The sequence below is a fragment of the Anabrus simplex genome, chromosome 1, assembly GCF_040414725.1.
Source record: "Anabrus simplex isolate iqAnaSimp1 chromosome 1, ASM4041472v1, whole genome shotgun sequence".
Lineage (NCBI taxonomy): Eukaryota > Metazoa > Arthropoda > Insecta > Orthoptera > Tettigoniidae > Anabrus > Anabrus simplex.
In genome coordinates this window covers 867,149,174-867,175,956 of record NC_090265.1, presented here as the reverse complement: position 1 = coordinate 867,175,956, position 26,783 = coordinate 867,149,174, and the positions used below count along the sequence as shown (strand labels likewise).

General features: G+C 40.0%; 1 protein-coding gene across 5 annotated transcripts in view; it reads right to left on the bottom strand.

The window, feature by feature from the left end:
* The window catches only part of CycK (cyclin K), a 215,275-nt gene that overhangs the window by 157,653 nt on the left and 30,839 nt on the right, over positions 1-26,783 (bottom strand). For all 5 annotated transcript variants that reach the window (XR_010858552.2, XR_010858551.2, XM_067136494.2 and 2 more), the window contains exon 3: positions 19,045-19,150. Coding sequence is in view for 3 of the 5 variants with exons in the window: in XM_067136494.2 (XP_066992595.2) it covers positions 19,045-19,150 (106 nt within the window). In the remaining 2 variants the exon portion in view is untranslated. The remainder of the gene's footprint in view (positions 1-19,044; positions 19,151-26,783) is intronic.

Sequence of the window (26,783 nt, the reverse complement as noted above, 5' to 3'; positions counted from 1 at the left end):
CAAACCACCTTCATACTTTTCAAACCAGAGACTGTTTCAAGGGAAAATACAATATTTATAGCTGTTGCCACATTCATTTTCTCCAAATTTCTAGGGCAAATTATTTTTCTGCTTGGTTTCCAAATTTAAGATTTCTGAGTTTGAAGAGGCCTCTCAAACAATCACCGGTCACGGTAGCATTGTTTACAAAAAAGTCCAGTGACAAATTTTGGGATCCCCCGATTCTTAACGTACTGTAACTCAGATCAAAACTTAGGAACAGAGGCCTAATTTCATCAGCTTGAAGTCGTATCCCATGCGTAATACTTCCTCTGTATAAAGTTTCGAACACTGAACATTCACCGGAAACTTGTGAAACTAAATTCCACTACCTTTAATTTCTCGTGAATAAACCATGACTGGAACTGAGAATGCTTAACATGAGAACAATACATTCACAACCAACTCAGTTAATCAACACGTTTAAAAGGCGCGAACCTGGTAGACAGAGGGCAAGAAAGCGATCCTAGCGGCCTGGCATTGAACTTCAGTGTGACCACTTCAATTGCGTTTTATGGGCTCTATTTCCAGGCAACAATTTGAAGTCACATAAGGTAAAATAATTTTTAAGGAATATTGGGCAATAGGCGATTATAACAACTGACTTGCATGCAAAGGTGGTTTGATTGAAACATATAACTAAAAGTCAGGGTTGGCATATTATAAACCCAAGTGTTCAAAAGTGTTTAAAACATCACTTTTAGAAGGCAATGAACTGGCAGGAAAAAAAAAAAGCCCTAGTACCTAAATGAGAACAAACCTCTGTTAGCTCAATCAAAGAAAAAGATAATCACACACACACACACAAAAAAAAAAAAAAAAAACCTGGAAAAATAGAAGAAAAACAATATTGTCAATTGGTTTTAAATCTCCACTTGTGTTTGACAACACATTTCAACATTAGTTATGTCAAGAACATGAAAATGATATATGAGGGTCAAATAAGCCCCCATATGAATAACCTCTTTACCAAAGACTTATGTTAGAGGAAGAACATCCATTTTAGTTTTGGACATATTTTTAAGTTAGATAGAATAGGAATGACAAGTTTTAATTGTGTTTAAAACACCATTAGTTTATGTTACTCACATTTATCTATTGTTCACAGTTTTAAAATTATTATCCTGGCATGTTAGTCTTAAGAGAATATTAACGTTCATATATTATACTACATATGGTTAAAAAGGTCCCAAACCTTGACCCAAAGGTTGTCTACAGGCTGGAGATGCCCAAGTAATGGGTGAAACATGTACCTGATAAGTCTACATAAATTCATGTAGATTCAAACTGCATTAAACGTGGAAAGTATTGAATAGGTGGTTTTATTAAATTATCCTTGCGATTTTATGCCTAAATAGCTGGGAGTTAGATAACTTTCTTCTTTAGCATGCCATTCCTCTGGTTCATACATTTTCCGATACTGCTGGTACGTAACACATTGGTACATCATAGTTATTCGATCCCTACTCTGAGGCGCTGACTGGAATGAGCAGCGTCCACACATAACGGAATAATAGCAGAGGAGTGTTCACGGCTCGCGGCTTGATCATTCCAGCACTAGGACTTCGGACTGTAAGATCGGCAGTGTAGTACTCTTCGTTAAGACCCGGTTTCTTCAACTGTGTGTTAAATTTTACTTAAATATTAACTAACAATTGTTATTAATTTAACACTTTGTTTAAAAGTACCCTGTTTCACGAACACATTTCCACACATTTGTTACAAAACTATTGTTAAAGACAAATTAACACATTTTCGTGAGATTTCTGAATGCATTTGGCAGTGAGCATCTTTTGTTTCTTTACATAAAGCGCTTCTAGTGGTGTACTGAAATAGTATTTTGTCACACAGACACATGGTTGTCATTATTGTAGGTTATGGTTAGCGGAGACCGATAAGACTTAAACATGTCAAGTAAGAGGCAACAAAAGCATTATTATGATGAGAGATTTAATTTAATTTTAATTTAAAATTATGCGAATGTACTTAAGAAATGAAAAATGGACTGTTATATCACAACATTCGATATAGACTATTCTTATATTCTTATCACCGGGAAAATGTGATAACTGATATAATAATAATAATAATAATAATAATAATAATAATAATAATAAGCATTATATCTAACACGTAGAGGCCAGACCCTGCGGTCAACCGATTTCAATGTATCTGTGGGGAGACACTCAACGGTAACTTGTAAGGGTTTAAGTCAATACGCTTTCGTTTTTCAAAAAAAGAGGTCATTATCCAGAATCCGCTTTGCACAAAGCGTACGTGGTAGAACACTAAAAGGTGAACAAATTTTACTTAAACATGTCAGGTCCGCAACCTAAGAACTTCTGAAAAATTGATGAATCCCCCGATTCCAATGCAAGGCATATACTTGGGAGTTACATCACAGCAAAACGGAGTGGTGGCCAAGTGGTCACCGTACTTGTCTGCGATCCTCGCAGACGTGAATTCGAGTCTCGTCGCAGCTATAATTGTTGAACAAAATAAATTATTATGTCCGCGTCTGTGGTGTAGTGGTTAGTGTGATTAGCTGCCACCCCTGGAGACCCGGGTTTGATTTCCGGCTCTGCCACGAAATTTGAAAAGAAGTATGAGGGCTGGAACGGGATCCACTCAGCCTCGGGTGGTCAACAGAGCAGAGGTGGGTCGATTCCCTTCTCAGCCATCCTGGAAGTGGTTTTCCGTGGTTTCCCACTTCTCCTCCTAACTTAAGGCCACGGCCACCTCCTTGTCTATGCCTCCCAATCTTCCCATCCCCCCGCAAGAGCCCTGTTCAGCATAGCACGCGAGGCCGCCTAGGCGAGGTACTGGTCATCCTCCCCAGTTGTATCCCCAACCGAAATTCTAAAGCTCCAGGACACTGCCCTTGAGGCGGTGGAGGTGGGATCACTTGCTGAGACTGAGGGAAAAACCAACCCTGAAGGGTAAACAGATAAAGAAGAAGACGAATAAATTAATATTTCAGGGAACGTTAAGATAAGAATTGCAGTACACTTTATTTTCTACCTGAAATTAATAAAGGCCTAAACATTCTCAGTTACTGCTGGATTTCTTTCTCTCTCTCTCTCTCTCTCTCTCTCTCTCTCTCTATATATATATATATATATATATATATATATATATATTAATTTGAGGTAGAAAATAAAGTTCCACTGCAATTTGATTATTCATTTTTTCGCATTTTTACCTTCACATTCCCTGAAATAATGATTTAATTTGTATAAGAAAGTACGTCTATGGCGAGACTCAATCTCACGTCGTCGCGGTTTGGAGACAACTGCGATGACCACTCAGCCACTGCTCCACTTGTCTGGTCTTGCAACTCTTCAAGTATATATGCATTGCATTAGAATCGGGAGATTCATAAATTTTTCGGAAATTATTAGGTTGCAGACCTGACAAGTTTGAGCAAAATGTGTTCGCATTTTAGTGTTCTATCACCTCCATGTGGTCCGAAGCAGATCCTGCCTCATGATATTTGTCCTCACTATTGGAAACTCTAACCTATTTTCAATATCGTCTAGTACCTTGTTCATTATGGCTTTGGTAATTAGAAATATATCTTCTGGCAACTCTAAAAAGTCTTTATTTCTTAGTATGGGTCATCCTTGCCTTCTTCGGTTTATAAATAGACTTCATACAGCAGTAAAGCTTCAAACGTCTTCTACATGCCTCCATTTTGAAATTTTAGCACCTGTTAAGAAGTTTAACACAGGGCTGCTGCCAGGTTAATTTAACACAAGTATTAAAAATTTGTTAGAGTTAACAATTCTTGATGAGACGACCCTTTTGTTAAATTACGTGTTAAGTCTCCTTAACAGCAAATTTAACACTTAACATTCGTTGAAGAAACCGGGCCTAAGATAGAGAAAATGTGTGTTTCTTCATTTGATCGAGTATTTCATGATAGCATCGCTTTTAATCGCGACATCCCTACTGGCGTCATTATAATGACCTACATTGATTTCAGTTGGGAAAACCACAAAGATAGTCCTTGAGGATGTAAAGAAAGCAGATGGAGAGCGAGTGTCTGCCATTATAATGAAAAATCCCCAACTTGATTGTGACTGACGGTAGGCAAGAGGGCCTACCATTACAGTGAAAATTCCCTAACCCAGTGTTCACATAAGAAAAGACATTTGATGACTTTCCCGTCACGTTTCTAGGGTAACTTTAAGAGCTAATACAATCTTACGCACCACCTAACTTAGAATTCTGTACACAATGTAGAATTCCATAGCGAAGCATGGGTACGTAGGTGGTTTGAAAAGTTCTCGGAATGTAAGAATTAAGTATCTTACCTCGGTGGAACTGCTTTTATTTTTCAACATAGTCTCCCTGTAGAATAATGCATTTGGTCCAGCAATGTTCCAATGCCTTGATCCCATCTCGAAAATGAGATTCCTCCAGGCCTGCAAAATACCTCTCCAATTCGGCTGTCAGTTCTTCCCTTGCAGAAAATCTCCATCCACTGAGGAAAATTTTCAGCTTGGGGAATAGATGAAAGTCTGATGGTGCCAAATCAGGTGAATAAGGTGGATGTGGCAACAATTCGTACCCCAGTTCATGAAGTTTTGCCATGGCAATAACACTTGTGTGCGGCGGAACGTTGTCCTGATGAAAGATTACCTTTTTCCTTGCCAAACCAGGCCTTGTTTCGCGTATCTTTTCCTGTAGTTGGTCTAGGAGGTTTGCATAGTATTGCCCCGTAACTGTTTGGCCAGTAGGAAGATAATCTATCAGCAGAATGCCTTTTGCATCCCACAAAAATGAGGCCATGACCTTTACGGCCGAATGCACTGCCTTTGCTTTCTTTGGTGGTGGTGAATCAGCATGTTTCCACTGCTTTGACTGCTGTTTTGTCTCTGGGGTATAGTAGTGGACCCAAGTTTCATCTGTAATCACAAACCAGCGCAAAAAATCTTATTGGCTGCACTGAAAACGCGCCAGACTTTGTTTGGATATTTCCAATCTGGTGCGTTTATTGTCCAATGTCAAGAGCCACGGCACCCATCTTGCGGATAATTTCTTCATACCCAATTCTTCGGTTAAAATATAATATACCCATTCAGAAGACATCCCCACAGCTTCAGCACTTTCAGTCGACAATCCTCCATGACCATTTTATGCACTTTTGCGGTAAATTCTGGGGTAGTATCACTTTTTGGCCGTCCACTACGCGGATCATCATCCAAGCTCTCCCGACCAAATTTAAACTCGCTGGTCCACTTGGCAACAGTTGAAAATGAAGGAGCAGAGTCCCCCAGTGTGTTCTGAAAGTCTGCATGAATTTCCTTTGCTTTCACACCTTTCTTTACAAAGTACTGAATCACTGCTCGAATCTCAGTTTTTTTCCATTGTCACAAATCACTATGCGGGAACAACAACAGAGTTGTCACTACCACACTCTGCAGCTAGAGCACTGACGCGCCACATGTTCACTCACAAAGGATGTGTGATTATTGCACGGGAACCTCGTTCCTCTAGCACTGACATCTAGCGGTGATTCCAAAAACTTTTCAAACCGTCCTCATACATCAGCTAGTAAAATGCAAGTTGAAAAGTATACCACATGGTACTGAATTTTCTATTGTACCAGCGAGTTATTAAAACACCAAACACTACCACTATTCTGCTGACTGGTTGTTCACTGCATGAAAAACGCAAACAAGTTTTGCAGCCTTCTTTGTTCCTAAACTTAAGATGGAGAAAAGGGGTTCAATTCCTAGCTGATGAAGCTACTGCACTGTGTATCTGATCCTTCCTGTATGCTTGCCAGGGACCCACCAGCCCACCCCAAGAAGTATTCTTACTGATATAGAAGAAAAGGTAGACAGCATAAAACAGGGAAATACTACCATTTTCTTTGCTGCTATTGGCTGGCTGTGATGAAAGCAATATTCGTATTGTCGCTGCACGGCTGCCACATTTGGAAAAAAATAAGAAAACCACAAAGTCTGAAACTGTTATTGTATGAGTTACTTGCAATCGATCTATATTCGGTGCAAGTGTGTTTGTCACTTTGTAGGAGAGTACAGGTCAATCCCTGTCAAGGAAACAGTGAGCCCTGCGCGGCTGTAGTTTAATCTGGTTTAGGAATCGTAACATTATAATTACACAGTACATATATTTAATTTTTGTGATGTTTAGCCAAATTGTTTATGGTTCCCGGATTTTCTGTTTTCCTGTGTTGTAAGTTTTTTTCCTGTTGTCCCTCAAAAAATGGAATAATTAAGGTTCTACTGTAATAAGTATTAAGGTTAGTGTGTGACCTAACTGAACTTTAAAGTGACCCTGTTACTTACAGCGCTTTCTGGTACACCAGAATTTAACCAGTCACTAACAGTAACCATCAGGGGTTGTTAGAGTGGTCTAAGGGACCCTAGAGGCAACATGATTTATAATGATGTTCCTCCACACCACCGTTACTGTACTATATATTGGTTACATTGGCAACCAGGTCAAATTATAAGCCATCAAGGTACCAATTGGAAGGCTGAGTGAGGAGAGAGTGAGAGAGCAGATGTGATGTCAGTGTTGTTACAATGGCAACTACAGAGTTTGTGGAGTTGGTCTGAAACAGATCTCTGTTAAGTCCCCATAGAAATGCGTTAGATATTTCGAGGTCCAGGCTTTGGGATATATAGGAAAATTCAGAATCTCTAGATACAAGCTAATGTAGTCCTAGAGCTGTCGTCTCTGTATAACGCGAGTGCACTCCGCAACTCCCACCGCGTGAAAGGCATGTTGTAGGAAAAAGAAATAAAAGAAAGAAAGGCAAAAGAAATACAGTATCGATTAGGTGGCTTTTTAGATTAATTTGTTGTTGTAGGAATGCAAAACACTAGAGGTGAAAGAGAGACGGTGTGCATCTGCTTCACGCTTTATTGGTAGAAATGCAGAGTCGTATCTCTCAGACTGGACGTATATGTGAAATGTAACAAGATGTGGTCTGCAATGACTGAAAGAATCTTAACTGTGTCTCCATTAATGAAGATTCCGGGGACTGAGGGCACATTCCGTACTCCGACAATAAGGCCGAGTTTTGTCCACACTTGTGATGACGGAGTATGTGCCGACATGGAAGAGACATACTTTTCCCATGTCGCTTTCTTAGTTTCTCGAATCAAAAAATAGGCCTTCGCATGCAGACACTTAAATGTGATGTGAATGGTCCTCGTAGGATTCTGATGATAATGCTTAAAAGCCCGTCAGTGATCAAGTTTGGCTGCTGCAATTTTGTCGGTCCACCATGGGACCTATTTCCGGCAATGAACACCGGACGACGAGGAAGGAATTGTTTCCTCTGCAGCAGCCGAAATTCCAGCAGTAATGGAAGAAACGTGGTCGTAAACAGACTCCAGCATATCATCGGCCATCACTGCGCGTTTGGAAAATTCTGCCCAATTTGGCCACCGAAGTAAAAACCGCTTGGATATTTTGGACTGTCTTTGATTCAAGAGAGATAGAAGCATCCGAAAGTGGTCACGATGACAGATGTTGTCGTGTACTTGCCATTGTAGCAGGGGAACAAGCGCACGGCTGCACAAAGTGGCATCCAGTTGTGAAAATGTGCCATGTGCGCTGCTGAAATGTGTCAGTTTCCCTGATTTTAGCACACAAAGATCAAACTGGTTGATCAATCGCTCAAGCAACCTCCCCCTAGCACAGGAAGACTGAGAACCCCAGAGTGTGTTACGGGCCTTCACGTCTCCTAGCATGAGAAAAAAAAGGAGTTAACTGAGCGATCAGATCATGTAGTGCATGCATCTGGAGTTGGTAATCTGGTGGGATGTACAGGTTGCACACCGTTGTCATTACTGGCAACGAGTGTGAACTGCAACTGCATCTGGCCGAGTATTGAGCGGTACAGTTGAAATTGAAATAATTGATAAAGAGATTCAACCTATTCAATACAAAAGAATAAGAAATGTAGTGAATTACATTCCCATTTAATAATAAGTAGAAATGGTACCGGTTTCGACCCTAGTCCAGGTCATCATCAGCCGATTAAAACATGAAAAACAATGCATAGGAAAAGGAAATTAAAGATCAAGTACACCCCGGATCAGTAGAAGAGGCAATATAAAAATGAACGGGGGTAGACACTGTAAAACTCAGAAGAAGTAAAATGCAAGTCACACAAAAGAAAACAGTGCGCAATTCTCTGAGCGGCAGCATGGCACACGCAGCGCTAGGCAAAGTCCCACAATGTTTACGAATAGCGGAGAACGGTTAAATGAGCCAGTTTTTAAACACTGTTAGGCACAAAGTCACTTTCATTTTTATATCGCCTCTTCTACTGATCCGGGGTGTACTTGCTCTTTAATTACCTTTTCCTATGAATTGTTTTTCATGTTTTAATCGGCTGATGATGACCTGGACTAGGGTCGAAACCGGTACCATTTCTACTTATTATTAAATGGGAATGTAATTCACTACATTTCTTATTCTTTTGTATTGAATAGGTTGAATTTCTTTATCAATTATTTCAATTTCAACTGTAATATTCTTCAATACGGAACAATGAAATTTTTAACTTTAAATTGAGCGGTACTTCGTCACTGAAGATGTTGGTCGAAGTAGGGTACAAACACCCCCAGTCGCAATGCCATCTGCAGCTACTCTGTCTTTAGAATGAAGATGATATCCTCCCATAGTCATGTCGTGTCCAGGTCTCAAACGAGATTCCTGTAGACAGACTATGGAGGCCACAGAGATGGATATCAATTGACTAACTCAGCTCGGCGACAGTGATTACTAGGGCACTGTAATAGTGCCATTGTGTGGATAGGTAGCGCAACAAAATTAGGACAATTCCTTGCCCTTCGTTCGGTTCACTACCTGCCAGTTTCCGCCGTTCTTGTCGGTATCGTCGTCACCATCCACGATGACCTTAGAAGAGGGAGAGCTGTGGCTGGGCACTCCGCGGATGGTGATCTCTTTGATTGCTATGTAGCTGAGAACAAATATCTTTAGCAGGTACATTGATAGGTCTTGGAGGTAAAAGTACCACTTCCTTTGCAGCTTCACCCAAGGGTTCATTTCCCGCAATCCCAACATGACTTGGAAGCCACGCGAAAGTGATTCTGGTGTCAGCATCACTTACCCTGGCTAGAAGGTCATGAATCTGCTGCACCAGTGGGTGTTGCAAGAAACAGGTTTCAATGGACAGCAGAGAATTTAATGAGCCTACACATAAGAAAATGGTTTCTTTCATCACCCAGAGCAACCAACATTTCCTCCTATTTTAGAACCATCCGTGAAGATATGTCTCACGGCCAGATACTTGTGAACAAAGTCCTGGAAATACCTCTGATAAACAGAAGAATCTGTGTTCACCTTGGGTCGATGGAGTAGATCTAGATGTATATCCGGTATATTCAGTCTCAATCATCTCCTTAGAAGAGGGAACTCCACGGACGGGGATCTCATTGATTGATTGCGAGCGGCGGACCTTCTTCCTGGCAGAACTTAGTTCCCCAGAAAGTGATAGAGTAGAGGGACATCGTGTTTCCTCACTCTTGCCCACCGTTTTCGACCATTCTGGAGGTGGGCTGGCACATGACTTGCCAGGCTTTTTCGGAGATCCTGGGACCCCCAATCTCGTTGGCGAAGGTTTCTTCTCCAAACATGTAGGGTAGCATTTAGGCTTCCCTTTCTCCTTTTCGGACCAGTTGAAGGATGGCTGGAACGTGATTTTCCAGCCTTCGTTGAGGCAGTCTTTTCCCCCGCCTTTGTGAGGGAGGACTTCCCGGCCAAATGTGTCTGGGAAGAGTTCTTCCGAGACGTCTTCAGCAATGACGCACTTGCTGAATGTTGAACCTGAGGTTTCACGATTTCTTGCTGGGTACTTGATGTTGCTTGCAGAATTGATGGTAGGACAGAGGGTACAAAACTTACGGGAGATATGCGTACACTAGCGGTCTTCTCTGCAAAGGAGACTGAGAATTCCGGAAGAGCCACCGATTTATACTTCTTCCGTACCTCTTGATAAGAATTTATGCAGAGACTTAATCTTCTGCATCTTTTTCTCCTGCTTAAATGTAGGGCATTCATTGGACCGAACGGCGTGCTCTCCAGTGCAGTTGACGTACACTAGTGATGATGTGAACTAAGCAACAGCATGCACCCTTTTTCCACACACCTCGCATACGGCTGATCTCTGGCAGCGTGGTGAGGTGTGGCCAAACCGCTGGCAGTAGTAGCACTTCATAGAAGGAAATATGGCCGAACAGCAAGTGTGTACCTGGATACCTTAATATGTTCGGGCAGTTTCTCAAGATCGAAAGTTAAGATGAAAGCCTCTGTGTCAGAGGTTGTCACCTACGCACCTCTTAAGACGTTTAAAGTTGGATACACCTTTACGAGCAAGGCTCCGGATAAGATCAGCATTAAAGGCCTTTATCAAGTGCCTATGAAAGATAACTCCTTTGCAGGAGTTAAGGGACTTGTAGCTCTCAATATTAACTGGCACTGGCCTGAACATTGTGGCTTCCAATAACTTTTTATTCTGCACAAGCGTACTAATCTTAATGAGTATGCTACCATCCCGCAATTTCCTCATTTTGTCTACTTCACGAACACAACCTTCCACAGCATTGCTTATCAGGAAAGGGTTCTCTTGAAGAAAGCTCTGTCCATCAATTCTGGTTGCAACCAGAAATCATGGCAGATGCTCTTCAGAAACTTCCTCACTAGACAGGTCAACATGATTGAAATGCTTACGTTTCCTAACTGAACAATTAGAGGACGCAGTTTAGGCCTGAAGCCTTCCGAGAATCAAAACCAAACTGAAAAACCATGCATAGTGCCATGAGTACCTGGGATATAAAAGGTCGATCTACGGCAGAGCCCAGATGTACCGAAGGCAAGACTATATACTCCTGAGGATGCCCAGTATCTGGAGGGGGGTCGCTAGGAATTACTCTCCCAGTAGCCATGCATCACCTCACAACGACCCGAAACTTGTGATTGGGGAGGATCGCTCAGAACTACTCTCCCATGCATCAACTCACCATGACCCGAAACTTGTGATTGGGGGAGGGTTAAACCTCCATAGAACTTAACTACCCGAGGCAGAGGGGTTGGCTAGACAGGAAGAGGAATGAAATTCAAGAAGGTGAGAATAGAAGGATAGAAATAGTAATGAAGAATAAAGAGCACAGGCAACTCGCAGGACACCCACCTTCTTAGTCTTGCCCTACACTGAGGCCAATACAGCATGGGTAACCCTAAGCTGGCACAGCCCTCGGGATCAACAAGCACACAAGCCCCCACACCGACGTCAAGGCCCTGGTATCCCTAGAAGGGGACTCATTTTCTACAACTCCATATATTACATTAATCATCGGCAACACACAGGAACAGTACGTACCAGCAAATCACATAAAACTCTTATTTTTACATGAAATGTTCAAAATGTCCTTCCGTTGACATTGATATATGAATCAACCCGCCGTCACACTAAAAATCCTGGATGTAATGAATTATTCCTGGAGTACTGCATATGGTCTCTTGGTTATGTCTGGTTATGCTGTATTCTTAGGTTCACCACCAGTATTGTGCGTTCCATTTCATCGAAGGTAATGTTGACAAACAACTCACACCACTGATAATCACTACTGGGGGAAGCGATCACTCCTGCAGTTGACAATGACCCAAGTGTCAGTGTAAGACAAGTAGCTGCAGTAAGTAATGTTGACCAATTGTGATTAGTATTCAGTTCTTGCTTGGTTGTTATGGATTTGAACATTGTAATGGGTGAAGTCCTGTAAGTTCAAAGTTCAATAAATACAAATAATGTTGACCACATGACTGCCTGGAGTGTGTTATATGAGAACCTGTGGTATGCATAACATTTACAGCATGTGCAGGCACTATCAGCAGCTGATTTTCCTGCATGGGTACACTTCTGTGAATAGTTGTATCAACCCTGATTTTAGTACAACTGTGCTATTCACGGATGAGGCGTCCTTTCAACGTGACCAAATTGTAAATTCGTTCAATCAGCACGCATGGGCTGACGTGAATGCTCTGGCAACTGTTGAAGCACCTCATCAACAAAGATTTTTTGTCAATGTTTGGACCAGCATTGTTACTGACAGTTTGACAATGGTTATGCAGTTGCACTTCCTCTTAAAATGATAATCACCACAACCTTACTGACTGTTCATTAGGGCTTCATGTTCTTCCAACCAGGCTCAATGGACAAACTCACCGTGCTTTCTTAGAGAACACTCTACATGTACTTCATGCACGATGGAGCTTCTCCTCATTTCAGTGTTAATGCCTAATGGCTTCTAAATAACAAATTCTGTGACAGATGGATTGGTAGAAGTGGACCAACTTCTTGGCCTCCACGCTCTTCTGACCTAAACCCATTAGACTTATTTGTGGGGGTATTTGAAAGCTCTTGTGTAACAAAGCCCGGTATAAGATGCAGAGTCTCCGTGCCCGTACTGTAGAAGGCTGTAAAACCATAACACAATACTCCAAGGATACATCAGTGCATCTGAGATTCAATGCGACAGCAGGCTGATGATGTATCAATGCTAACGGAGGGCATTTTTAACATTTCATGTAAGAATAACCCACGTGGTTTGCTAGTACATTTTGTTCCTGCGAGTTTCCCCTGACTGTACTATGTAGAGTTGTAGAAAATAAGTTCTAACACAGAAATAAAGCGTTTCCAGGCCATATAACATAACATAACCATGTCCATATGACATAATTTCTTCTTCTACGTGCGAGGAATGTGTCCTGAAGGTTTGATCATACCATATTGTCACACCCTGTACAAGGAAATACACATCATTTTCCATAATTTCCAGCGCTACCACCACTGTCAATGGCTGAAATTTCTTTCATGTGACATTCCTAGAAATTCGTAACCACACACAGCAAAAAAAAAAAAAAAACCACTAAACAATGTGAGGCCAATGGCTAACATGATACAGAGCCCCAACTACGGAGATGCTCTCTGTTAAACATCCCTGACATGTTAGACCAATGTTTGTCACTAACCAGGACGTGTGAACCAATAAAGAAAAACTGTAAAGAAATCAATGGTAAATACCGCTCCGCCCTCAACCAAGATTCTGGGGTTGTGCAGTTCATTGGATGTAGGTACACCAATGTGAACTCTGCAGGTAGAGCAATTAGGTATTAACTATGTGGGCCATACAGAGAAATAATACCCACAGTATCAAATGTAGCCTATAGCTTACATGAACATCAGTTTGAAACTACTGATTACAAATTTATTCCCCAATTTTTACTCTAAATTCCTACCTTTGGTCATTGAAATGGCCCCAATATACAACAGTTTTCTTACTGTCTTCTTATTATTATAAATATTTGATTATTATTATGATTGTTATTATTAGTATTTTTATAATCTTCCAGTGAATGTGGATTAAAGTTAAGAACATTGGAAGTTTACGGTAACGTAAAATTAAAGAAATCATACCTCCAGTCATCATACGTCCAAGTACGTCAGTAAATGAAATAACTCGCTCAGTTGAATAAATAACAGATAACGAATTGAAGGTAATGGTGAATTTGCAAGCTCAGAACGCCATGGTATTTCATTAGGCGACGGTCGGCAACGGAATGTTATAGTACGAGGAGCTAATATTGAATAAATATTGTATTTTCTTCTGCAGAAGATAAACAGATATCAATAGATGGCATGGAACCTCAATGACGAAAATGTGTAGCGGAGGCCACGGAATGTGTTGAATCAAACAGGCCAAGCTCAATTCATATACGATAGTCATACATTGTCTATCTATTATGATATAACGTGTAACAAACACGTTCAACATGCTGCTCAAGGTTTAAATCGAAGTGGGAATTCATCTTTATTTATATCGCGATCTTAAGTGATCAAAATAAACTTCCCCGGAACCACCTACTATCAAGTGAATAAGTGCCACTCACATAGACAGCATATAACAGCACAAATTCACTTATTCCGGATGTACACAGACTGGACTATATAACAGACTGCCGGAATGTTAAGAATTTTATATCACAGCAATCACTTGTAACATAATTTTAACTTACCTTATGTATCATTACAGTAATGTATTTTATAATTTGTTAAAATGAGTTTTAGATGTTTTAAGAATATGTATATAATTGTTTAATTTGTACTTAAGGCTGATGATGGCACATAGATGCCGAAACTAGTATCATTTGACATGTGATTGAATCACAATAAAACATCATTGTATTGAATAGGTGGACCTTGAAAGAATTTTAATTACTGTATTATGCTATAATTCGAGAATTGAGACCCATATTGAGATAGTCGATCGGTACGTCTAGTTATGAAGGCGAAGGATTGTTAAACATGTTCCTCTGCCAAGATCAGTGATATCAAGGGCGCTCTGTATCAAAGAGGTTATGCATTTAATGTCAAAATCATCTGGAAGGGAGATTACAAGCTAATGATAACGATTTGAATGTGTTACCATAATTTACTTCTCTAGAATAAAGGGTGGCTAAAGTAGCAAAGACATATGATTGAATAATAGCTACGGCTGATTCTAATATTATTAAAAGTATTTGAGCAAGATTTATTAAATTCAAACAGAATTTTATTATTGTATCTTAAAATTGGATTTTGTTTTGAGGAAACAACAGGGACAATAAAAAAATCTAAAAATGTCATCGGAAGTATCGCACACGATTAGGAAGAAGCGAGATAAAAGACCAATTATAATTGTAAAAATATTGTATGAATAGCAGAGAAAAGGGAAAAGATATATCTATTCTCTCAAGATACAAGGGAGTGTTAACTCAGTATATCGTAAATGCCATTTATGCATATGACATTGTACTAATCTTTCATTACAAGTTTCAGGTATTACGATGTCGCCACAAACGAAGAAAATTTATTTCATGACGTCAAGTCACCAGATGAAAATGTGCTAATTGGTGGTCCCAAAAGGCCCGAAAAATGTTGACACGGATGCCAATTGATAAAATCTAAGGTCCGATATATGGGAGACGTCCTCTTCCCGAAGCCACCAGTTCGATAAGTACCCAAAAATAAATGTCTTTCGTCTATTCTGCTATGCAGATGCTGAAATGAAATGTCGCATGGCTTTTAGTGCCGGGATATCCCAGGAAGGGTTTGGCTCGCCAGGTGCAGGTCTTTCTATTTGACTCCCTTAGGCGACCTGCGCGTCGTGATGAGGATGAAATTATGAAGACAACACATACACCCAGCCTCCGTGCCACTGGAATTAACCAATTAAGGTTAAAATCCCCGAGCCGGCCGGGAATCGAACCCGGGACCCTCTGAACCGAAGGCCAGTACGCTGACCGTTCAGCCAACGAGTCGGACATGATAGTTGCTGATAACTTAAGATGTTAAGCCCTGTAAAACAATAATTATCAACATGCATAACTGTATGGCACATCTATAAAGTAAATGTGAAGGTCTGTGAATAATTGTGATAGTGATGGTGATAGCTGCTCTTAGGGGCAGAACCTTGAGGTTTTCGCTGCATTATTATTACTTTCAATTTTTTTACGATAATTATTCTAGATGTAATGGGGCCAACTGCGGAATTATCAGCCACGTTTATCGATTTATAACCAACATAATATAAGTATTATTAGAAATGCAGGTTATTGGTACGTTTTGTAGAGTTTATTATTTCCAGAACTGTAAAAATATTTTACAAACAACTATTTTGGACAAACATTCTTTATCTTTCTTTCGTTCTTAACTTGTTTACCCATGCAGATGCTTAAATTAGTGTAGAAATGATTCGTGGTGTCAAAAGTGTGACATGTATAGGTAAAACAACTTGAATGATACCGTATGATTGTCTATCATTATTCTGTAACGGACGGGAAATGTGTTTTCATCATGAACAATCCAGGAAAATTGTAATTTGTCGTCTAATATATATCTGAGTTCAAGCGGTTAATAGTAGACATTGCGCAGGGGATTTTAGTCATGGTTTCTGCATTTTGCTAAGATAATGTCATCATAAGTGAACTTCGGTGCGTGATTTATTATGTAGATATGGTTTATTTGAAGGTGACTATAAGATGATTGGCATGTGTGTAAAATTAGAGTTATGAATATCAGATTTTTACGCCGTATGCATAACTTTTGCGAATAAGATGACAGTATTATCACACTGATATTGATTTTTGAATATGCAAGGACAAGGTAATCTTCGAGAATAACGTGCTTGAGTATTTGGAAAATGAATTGAGAATGTATGGAGCATGATGTGCATATAAAATCAGAAGGGTTTTGAATAGGATTGTCGAGATAAAGTGAATAATTAGTGTGTTGTTTGATGGTTAGTGATTCATTGGGGTTGTGCATTAAACAGTGTGATGCAGTCTTCGAAAAGATCCCAGTGAGATATTTATTGGGGTGAGAATAGGTGTTCGTCATGCATATGAATTTAATGGTGGTAATGAATGAATACTTAAGCACGAATGCGATTTTTTGTGATAAGGTTTTCGAAGAATACTAGAGTTGCTTATGTGACTGTCGTCAAAGATGCGATAACCAAGAACTGGTGTGAATGAATTACGCAAGGATGTGAAGGGATGAAATAGAATCTTCAATAATAAAGGACAACATGTAGGTGAAAACACGTTGCAGATGAGAAGTGTAGATATTGTTCTGAACAATGCATATTTAGATTTCCTGCTAAATAATATTCTTTAGGTAGATCACACCAAGTGCAGATTTTCAGGATTGTTCGTGGAGAATACCAGAGGCTGCAGAGTCATTAGAAGTTTGGAATAATAATAATAATTATTATTATTGATGTCCTTATTTTCAGGAATTTGTTGTCCAGACAAATTTCGCAGAATTTCGAAGGAGGCTGTTTTTCTAAGTTGTTACGTAACTTTAGTAATGAAAGGGATCATAATGTAGTTCATCTCCAGGTACAAGTGACAACGTTGAGAACATATCACTGGAGCATCCAAGCTGTTTTTATTTAGATTTTCTGAATTAGGCGATGATTTAACCCGATGAGTGCTACGCCCGCCTACAGACGGCCTGACACGGCCGGTCCACCAGTGCTACGCCCGTCTATAGACGGTGCGTGAGAATTTTAATTTTTTTTAGTTTCCTGGTTCACTTTCGAGTGCGAATTTGATCTCTGACATGTTCTGCTATCTGTTGGGCATTATGTAGAACTAACTTATCAGAGATTATAGTTACAGAGCTTTTTGTAAACGTCTGTGGAATTCATCTGTGATGTAAACAAACATGGCGGAACAACGATTTATTTGCTCTTGCAGCGATGTCATTTCGGATCACAGAATCTTTCAGTTATTAACCACAGCGGAAAGTGATAATGGAGATCATCATTTTAAGAAATTGTTAAGCGATTATGAAAGTGAGATTGATAGAGTGCCGAAAATATTGTATGTGAGAGAAACAGAGCCTCCTTCTAAATGAAAGAAGAAAGACACGGTGAGTACAACAGCTATTTTATCGCTAATTTCGTGGCGGATGGATTACTTTTCTTCACCAGAGTTTCAGATAACTGTGACAGGCTCTGAGGGCCAAGAAGTGTTTGATAACTCGAAAATCATTGACTTTCTAGAAGCTTTTGTGCCAGTGGAGTTGGTGCAGATAGTTGAACAAATTGGCATCACAAAAAACCAGTAGAAAACATTTTAACTATCACCACATTCCAGGTTTGAAAGTATTTTAAAATATCAACTTATACACTTCTATGAAGTTACATGTATTAGTGGCCTACAGATTTTAGGAAATAATATTATTTTGGGCTCTTTACTTTGTATAAAGATAATGCACGCATGGGCACATAAGTGTAATTTTGCTTTCTCTCAAAATAATATTGAACGTAAGTGTAGCATTTTCCATTTGCATTTAGATTTATAAACAAACATCATTTATAAACATTTTAAGCTAATCACCCCACTGATAAGTTAAAAATTGAGGCTTCTACAATTTTTTTACATACGAATGAAAGAACTCAGCACTGAGGTACCAAACAGTCAACTGGTAACTCAGCACTTAAAAGGTTAAAAGATAACGGTATACTGAAAGACACGCATTTTTGGGGTTAGTGAACACGAGTGCTAATGAATAAATTTCTTTAATTTCATTTTATAAGACAAAAGATACTTGATGTGAATAATGAATTTATAACTTAATTAAGCCTTTAGCGTCTCGTATGTTTTTTTGTTTTATTGGAATTTTAAGATCGATAGCGAAGCCAACACGTTGTATTTATGCTACGAATAGAATTTAATGCGGTGACGTGATGACCAACAAACGTTTAGGGACTTTGGACAGTTATATTTAGTCACGATACTCAACTTCAAAATAGACGTCCATTTATGTTGCTTTTCAAAAGTTGTAACTATCTTTTCATGATATGATATTCATTAAACGGAATATCCTTCCAAGCGAAGAATCATTCTTCGATTTCTCATTAGTAGGTTAAGTTTAGTATCATAGTACGGTATAGTTTTAAGTAATTATTGGATATACATCCTCATACGTCAGTCGGACTTCGAAAATCTAAACAGTGACAGCCTGTGACCAGACTCAACGAACTCGCACGTCCCTTGAGTGAAGTTCCTTGTATCTCCGTATGACACCAGCCAAGGCATATCACTAACAACTTGAACCCTGAATCAGAACACGTGAAAAGTCACAGCATTAGTATTATTACTACACTTATCGAACAAATCTATAACTCCACACGAGTAGCCAGAGCTGTCGGCAGCACTGAAGATGGTTTTCGATTTACACACCAGGCAAATACTGGGGCTGTACCTTAATCAATGCCGTGGTCAATTCCTTCCCACTCCCAGCTTCCTGCCCCATCATCTCCATAAGACCTGTCTGTGTTGGTGCGACATAAAGCAAATTGGTAGAGAAAAAAATTGCAAAGAGTAAATAACAGAATGTACAGCAGTAATAAATTAATGAACTGAAAAATATGATAAATAATTTACCTTTAAGGCATTTTGCATATTTCAGGAGATAGCTGTATGGGTGTTCGACTTGCAGATCAAATTTAATGGTCTGAAGAAGAATTCTTTCTAAGGTCATAACTTCTTCCTGAGAAAAAAAAAGAAAGAAAAAAAGAGAACAATAAGCAAATTACCTATAGAGATAATCCAATGTGCAATTACTGTAACAGTATTATTACTAAAATAATGAAAACTGATCTTGAGAGATAAGCAAACTGATGGCCACGCCCTTATTATAAAATCAAAATGACTGGCCTCCTAATCTATTAATGTGAATAATATTTAATTACTTTCATCTACTGTTTTAGATGCAAACAGGGTTTGGGTCACGATTTAAAATTGTCAACCATCAAGTGAACTTTATCTTCCCAATTTTATTGAAAAAGAAAATTCAATACATGATATTCCAGGTCAGAGAGTACAAACAGAATCTAACAATCCCCAGTGAATTTTTCAGCAGAGTTTATATACTGAAAACATATCTGCTAGTAAAACTCTGGCCAGTAGACAGAAGGTCGCAGTTCTTATGATAATTTAAAAACTAATGGTCTTATTGACAGACAATGTTTGATTTCAAAACAGAATAAGTTCCTCTTTTGCCTTTGTGGCAGAAATTCAAATCATTTTGCTTATCACAATGCAAAAGTTAGTATCATAATGGCAAACATTACTATCCAGCCCTCAAGCTTAATAACATTATAATTTAGGTTAAATGATGCAAATTTTACCTGGAATTGTTTATAGAGGAGAAAGGTGTTCAGTACAATTACCAGGGATCCACCAACCAGCCCGCAGAAATATATTTACTTTTATAGCATAATATAATGATGCACGTGCACGCAGGGACCCTCTTTGGAGGCAGCCCTGCCCAGGGAGTGGCGCCCCTGCCTATGCGAGTCCCAGAGCACATTGACCCGATGTGTATCATATGGTAAGAGTCCCAGCTCAGGGTTATGAGTGAAAATCTCAAATGGAATCTACAGTGGAGAAGATGGACTTTGGAACAGTGGGATTGCGTAAGCAGCAGCCCAGTACTCAGGGAATAGTATGAGTACACAATTCTACATTTTCCCACATTAAGGACAGCTGCAAGGGCATCTGTTCCACATGCAAGGGGCGGAATGAATAATTGTTTGCAGTAGCTCTAAAATGTCTTTGGGAGTCGTAACCCCCAACCGTTAAAATTTCAAAATGACAGCATCTAGAAGACGCAAGTTTGAAGCCAGACTGCTGTATGAAAACTATCTATAAACTGAAGAAGGTAAAGAATGACCCATACTAAGAAAAAAAGAAATGCCTTTTCAGTTTTGTCAGAAGAAAGTTTTCTTCAAAAATAGGTACCTAATTACCAATGACATAATGAACAAGATACTAAAAGAAATTGAAAGTAGGTTAGAGTTTTGCCACAGATTACAATTTATTAGTGTCTTCAGTGTAGGAGTAGCTTATAGATCTTATGTTTCAGACACTTGTCATGTAATTGTAGGCAACTCCACTCATGAGTGCAAGACAAAAGTGTTTAGAATTGTGCAAAGAGTTTCTGCTGAATTGACAAGGCATTATATTACATTCCCCACAGTAAAAAGATTGTCCGAAAATCATTCAAGATATCTATCAATTATCACATTTTCCCGGTGATGCAAGAGCCTTGGATTCCACTCATATAAGCATATATTGAATGTTGTGATATAACTGTCGGTTCTTTTCTTTTTCAAGCACTATCTATGAAAGAGAAAAGAAAAAAATGTGCACAAAACAAATGAAGGAAGAGAGAGGAAATATAATGAAAAAGATCAAGAGAAGATAAAGAATAGGTAGAAAGATTACTTCGATATTCTTGAAAGAGAGAAAAGATGCAGAAGAGAGTGCAGTGGTAAATGAGGATGACTAAGGTTAAGTGATAAGGAGATTCCCACTTAAGTATTGGAAAGTAAGAATCTCCATATAACTTAGCCTCAGTTGTGCTGAGCCAATACGGGACAAAAGTATGAGATTTATAAGCTGAAATGCGGATGATCCAGAAACTGAGAGTGATATTGCAATGGTAGGGGTGGAAATGGCTGTTAAACAAATGAAAACAGGAAAAGCAGCAGGGATGGATGAAATATGTGTGGAAATAATAAAGGCAACAGTCCTATTGGTCCACGTTAGTTATATAGGCTGCTAAGGTGTATGCGGAGGAAAAAGCTAGCACCAGATGATTTGTGTAAAGATTTAATAATACCAGTATTTAAGAAAGATGATAGGAAGGTATGCGACTATTATCGAGGAATTATACTGTTGTCACAAGTAGCTAAAATACTGGAGAGAATAATAGAAAGGAGGATGAGAGGAAGGGTGGAAAGAAATTTAGAAAAAGAGCAGTATGGCTTTTGACAGCGCAGGTCAATGATAGACCCTATGCTTACCATGAGATTACTGATAGAAAAACAGTGGAAATATGGAAAAGATATGGTGATGGTATTCCTTGATCTAGTAAAAGAATACGATAGTGTTAATAGTCAAAAGGTACAGAAAATCCTGGAAAGAGAAGGATGTAGAAAGCAATCAAGGGAATTAAAGAAAGCAATGTATAAAAAATTTAGCGGCCAGTTGCAGCAATAGCAGCGAACAAAGACTAAAAATGAAACTGATGACACAAAGGAATATAGTGTAAAACAAAAGCACTTCAAGGATCTTATGTCTTGCTTTTATTTTGATTTTGACTATGATGGTATCTGGTAAGACCAAAACTAGTCTCAGCAAATATATGTAACTTTTTAAAGGTTACAACGAACAGTATTGAGTACGTGGAAACCTTTAGCTTTTGTTTTACACTATATTGCTCTTCAATATGGATTAATATGATATTTATTACCTATGAACATAAAGGAAGCGTGAGAAAAGCAACGGAAAATATACTGAACTCTGGAAGACCATGTATTTGCCTTTAACCCTTTGAGTGCCGGCTGAAATTCCTTAGTACGGTGTTAAAAGTGCCAGGCCCAGTTTCCTAAATATGCAGAGGTTTGGATAAGTGTTCATAATGTTTTAACTACTGAAGTCACATGAATCCTTTTTCGGAAGGTGTTCCACATTCCATTCTCCCATTTAGCATTCCAAAACTTTAAATATAATTAATGATGAGTATGTGAAAAATCTATAATTTTTTAATTTTTTCTGATCTCTCTTTTTTCAGTTTGAGAGCCCAAAAATGGCACTAAATATGATATTTAAGTCTTATACTCAAATTGAAAACAGAATATTTAATAATTGACAGAAATGCAACATTTCATCCATCTGATTGTGTTCTTTTAGAATCAGCCAATAAATTAGCAAAGTACCGTACTACATTGTATGAAAGAACACTATGAAAAAAAAAAAGACAGCTTACTAACTACAAGAAGAGAATGAAACAAACCACAATCACATTCCACCATTCACATTACACAAAAGTTTTCAAAATTCACATTTATTATGCTCTGCGATGCAGGCTGAATGCAATCCATTTTGGCAACGTACACAGACAGTAACAGTCCTTTTCTTCGTTTTGTCATTGCAGCAAACTTTACACAGCCTTGTTTGCCTGATAGGAAGTTTTATGACACCAAAAGATAATGAAGGGCTCGCATTTGTTGAATGAGAAGCATTTGCACAGTTACTTTCCCTCCATACATCAAACCACTCATTTGCAAATTCCTCATTTACAGAATTGTTGAAAGATAATCGTGACATTCTCGTAACACCTACGGTATGGTTATGTATGTACAAAATGTAAGAATTTAGTTTCTTGCCATTATATTGAAAGTTACCTCTTTCCAATATTTTAGGGTCCTTCTTCTGTCCAAATAATTATACAGCATCTGGTCTGATGAATCAATTTCAATTGGCTGTACGTCCCACAGACAGATAGGTCTTACGACGATGGGATAAGAAGGGACTAGGAGTGGGAAGAAAGCGGCCGTGGCCTTAATTGAGGTACAGTCCCAGCATCTGCCTGGTGCGAAAATGGGAAACCATCTTCAGGACTGCCGACAGTGGGGTTCGAATCCACTATCTCCCAAATACTGGATACTGGCTGCGTTTAAGCGACAGCAGCTATCGAGCTCGGTGGTCTGATGAATCGATACTTATTGAGTTATTATACTTATTATAGATCATCACAACGTCTGATTTTATCACTATCTGACGATTTCTTTTTGATGGAGTTTCAGAAATTGCAGCTGAGGAAATGGTAGAAAGGAGGAGAACTTCATTTTTCTGTGTTTTCTTTTCTCTGAAGCCACAGAGAAGCACAAAGGCCTTCCGAAAGAAACAAATGTCCCCAAAATTGAATTTCTATAGAATCTGAAGAGGTAGAGATTTTCTGTTTTGTCTGATTGCGCCAGTTATGTACGTTCCAAGTGAGTATAAATTCTCAGCTAGCGGAATGGATGTGAAGAAATTAAAACAGAAAACATGGTACCCTTTGTTCAAGTAGTTGCCTGCAGAGAGATTTTTTACAGCAGTGAAAGCAAGACGATAATTTCTAATTTTTTCTTTGTCTTCTACACTTTTTTTTTTTTTGCTAGGGGCTTTACGTCGCACCGACACAGATAGGTCTTATGGCGACGATGGGATGGGAAAGGCCTAGGAGTTGGAAGGAAGCGGCCGTGGCCTTGGTTAAGGTACAGCCCCAGCATTTGCCTGGTGTGAAAATGGGAAACCACGGAAAACCATCTTCAGGGCTGCCGATAGTGGGATTCGAACCTACTATCTCCCGGATGCAAGCTCACAGCTCTACACTTTTTATACCATGATATGGATAGAAACCAAGACAGAAACCCACAAGAGAATCGGATACCATCCAGAATTTGATTCCCCATGTTTATTTGGGAGATACTGTAATAACTGGGTATGTGATTTAATCCAATCAAAGACTCATCGATACTAAGCCGCTGATGTGGAATGTAAAAGTGACTGAAGGTCAGATTTGCATGGTTTACTATGGGCTGAAATTTTGCACATGGATCATTTTGTCCCCTTCAAATTTGGCTCATAATAAGCATTTTATTATGTGTTCTTAATGGCTAATAGCATTCTTTCATTGGGAGTGCAGTGTAAAGTTTTATTTGTGAGTAGCTGTGTTCTACATCAGAAAGCAGTCTGACCAGTTTTGGAAGAGGGCAGAGTATTGATTTTTTCCACCTTAGTGATCGACAGCACACGTTAGTCATGTGGCAAGCCACGAAATTTTCAAGGTTCCTTCTGTATAAACTGAAGTGCACATCAAACTCGCAAGGAATCTAGTAATTTCTAGAATCATTACAGCCTATCACAGTACGTAAAGTTAAAAAATTAAACGTCAAGAAAGTGTGCCCACCTCCACAGCTGTGAATATATTATAATCGGTACAAGTGAATAAGACCTTTCTCTTATATTGTGACCGCGGACAGCCGCAGATTTTCTTGAGCTCACGTTACATGTCTTCGCCACAATATTTATAAGACGTTATTAACCTGATAAACTTTCTAACGCCATTTGTGTCAGTTTCAGCTACCATTGAACTTCAAGTTAGAAGAGGACCTCGACAATTCATAGTCATGCATACACCATGATGTTTCGCCTACTTTCAAGAGGAGTAAATAATTCAGCTTCGAAAATGGACTATGCTGTCATCATGTCGTGCTAAATGTAGGCACCTTCTAGCGTGAAGCAGAAAGCGACCGAGACGAGTAACATGTGAGCTGATAGCACCATCCAGGAGGAGATCTAGTCTCATCACATTTTTTTTTCTTTACACTGCCCCAACACGAATATATCTTATGGTGACGATGGGATGGGAAAGGCCTAGGAATGGGAAGGAAGTGGCCGTGGCCTTAAGGTACAGCCCCAGCATTTGCCTGATGTTAAAATGAAAAACCACAGAAAACCATCTTCAGGGTTGCCGACAGTGGGGTTCAAACCCACCATGCCCTGATTACTGGATACTGGCAGCACTTAAGCAACTGCAGCTATCAAGCTCGGTCATCACAAATTTAAGTACAATTTTGTAATAATATTACTGTATCTATGTAGAAGTAATATGACCCTCATTAGCTTAATACACTGACTGACAGAGCAAATGCAACACCAAGAAGGAGTGGTTCGAAAGGGATGAAAGTTGGGGAAAAAACAGAGACGGCACGGACGAATAATTGATGTTTATTTCAAACCGGTATGCAGTTTACACAATGCGCACGGCATCGACTCAGTAGGATGTAGGACCACCGCAAGCGGCAATGCACGCAGAAACACGTCGAGGTACAGAGTCAATAAGAGTGCGGATGGTGTCCTGAGGGATGGTTCTCCATTCTCTGTCAACCATTTGCCACAGTTGGTCGTCCGTACGAGGCTGGGGCAGAGTTTGCAAACGGCGTCCAATGAGATCCCACACGTGTTCGATTGGTGAGAGATCCGGAGAGTACGCTGGCCACGGAAGCATCTGTACACCTCGTAGAGCCTGTTGGGAGATGCGAGCAGTGTGTGGGCGGGCATTATCCTGCTGAAACAGAGCATTGGGCAGCCCCTGAAGGTACGGGAGTGCCACCGACCGCAGCACATGCTGCACGTAGCGGTGGGCATTTAACGTGCCTTGAATACGCACTAGAGGTGACGTGGAATCATACGCAATAGCGCCCCAAACCATGATGCCGCGTTGTCTAGCGGTAGGGCGCTCCACAGTTACTGCCGGATTTGACCTTTCTCCACGCCGACGCCACACTCGTCTGCGGTGACTATCACTGACAGAACAGAAGCGTGACTCATCGGAGAACACGACGTTCCGCCATTCCCTCATCCAAGTCGCTCTAGCCCGGCGCCATGCCAGCCGTGCACGTCTATGCTGTGGAGTCAATGGTAGTCTTCTGAGCGGACGCCGGGAGTGCAGGCCTCCTTCAACCAATCGACGGGAAATTGTTCTGGTCGATATTGGAACAGCCAGGGTGTCTTGCACTTGCTGAAGAATGGCGGTTGACGTGGCGTGCGGGGCTGCCACCGCTTGGCGGCGGATGCGCCGATCCTCGCGTGCTGACGTCACTCGGGCTGCGCCTGGACCCCTCGCACGTGCCACATGTCCCTGCGCCAACCATCTTCGCCACAGGCGCTGCACCGTGGACACATCCCTATGGGTATCGGCTGCAATTTGACGAAGCGACCAACCTGCCCTTCTCAGCCCGATCACCATACCCCTCGTAAAGTCGTCTGTCTGCTGGAAATGCCTCCGTTGACGGCGGCCTGGCATTCTTAGCTATACACGTGTCCTGTGGCACACGACAACACGTTCTACAATGACTGTCGGCTGAGAAATCACGGTACGAAGTGGGCCATTCGCCAACGCCGTGTCCCATTTATCGTTCGCTACGTGCGCAGCACAGCGGCGCATTTCACATCATGAGCATACCTCAGTGACGTCAGTCTACCCTGCAATTGGCATAAAGTTCTGACCACTCCTTTTTGGTGTTGCATTTGCTCTGTCAGTCAGTGTATTTCAATCAGACTAGTGCAATTCTGCAATATTTTCATACTTCATTCTTTTGGTGTCATGGTAGTGTTGGTACATTGAGTGTGAATGTAATTTTGGGTTCTATTAGTATAGTTTGTTCTCGAATGTCTTCCGAGATTATTCCGAATCCCATGCACGTGTTTAAACTTGACATTGAAAAGTAATGGACCTCTCGGATAAAAGATAATCTAATTAATTGATTTAGGAACTTATGTGGGAC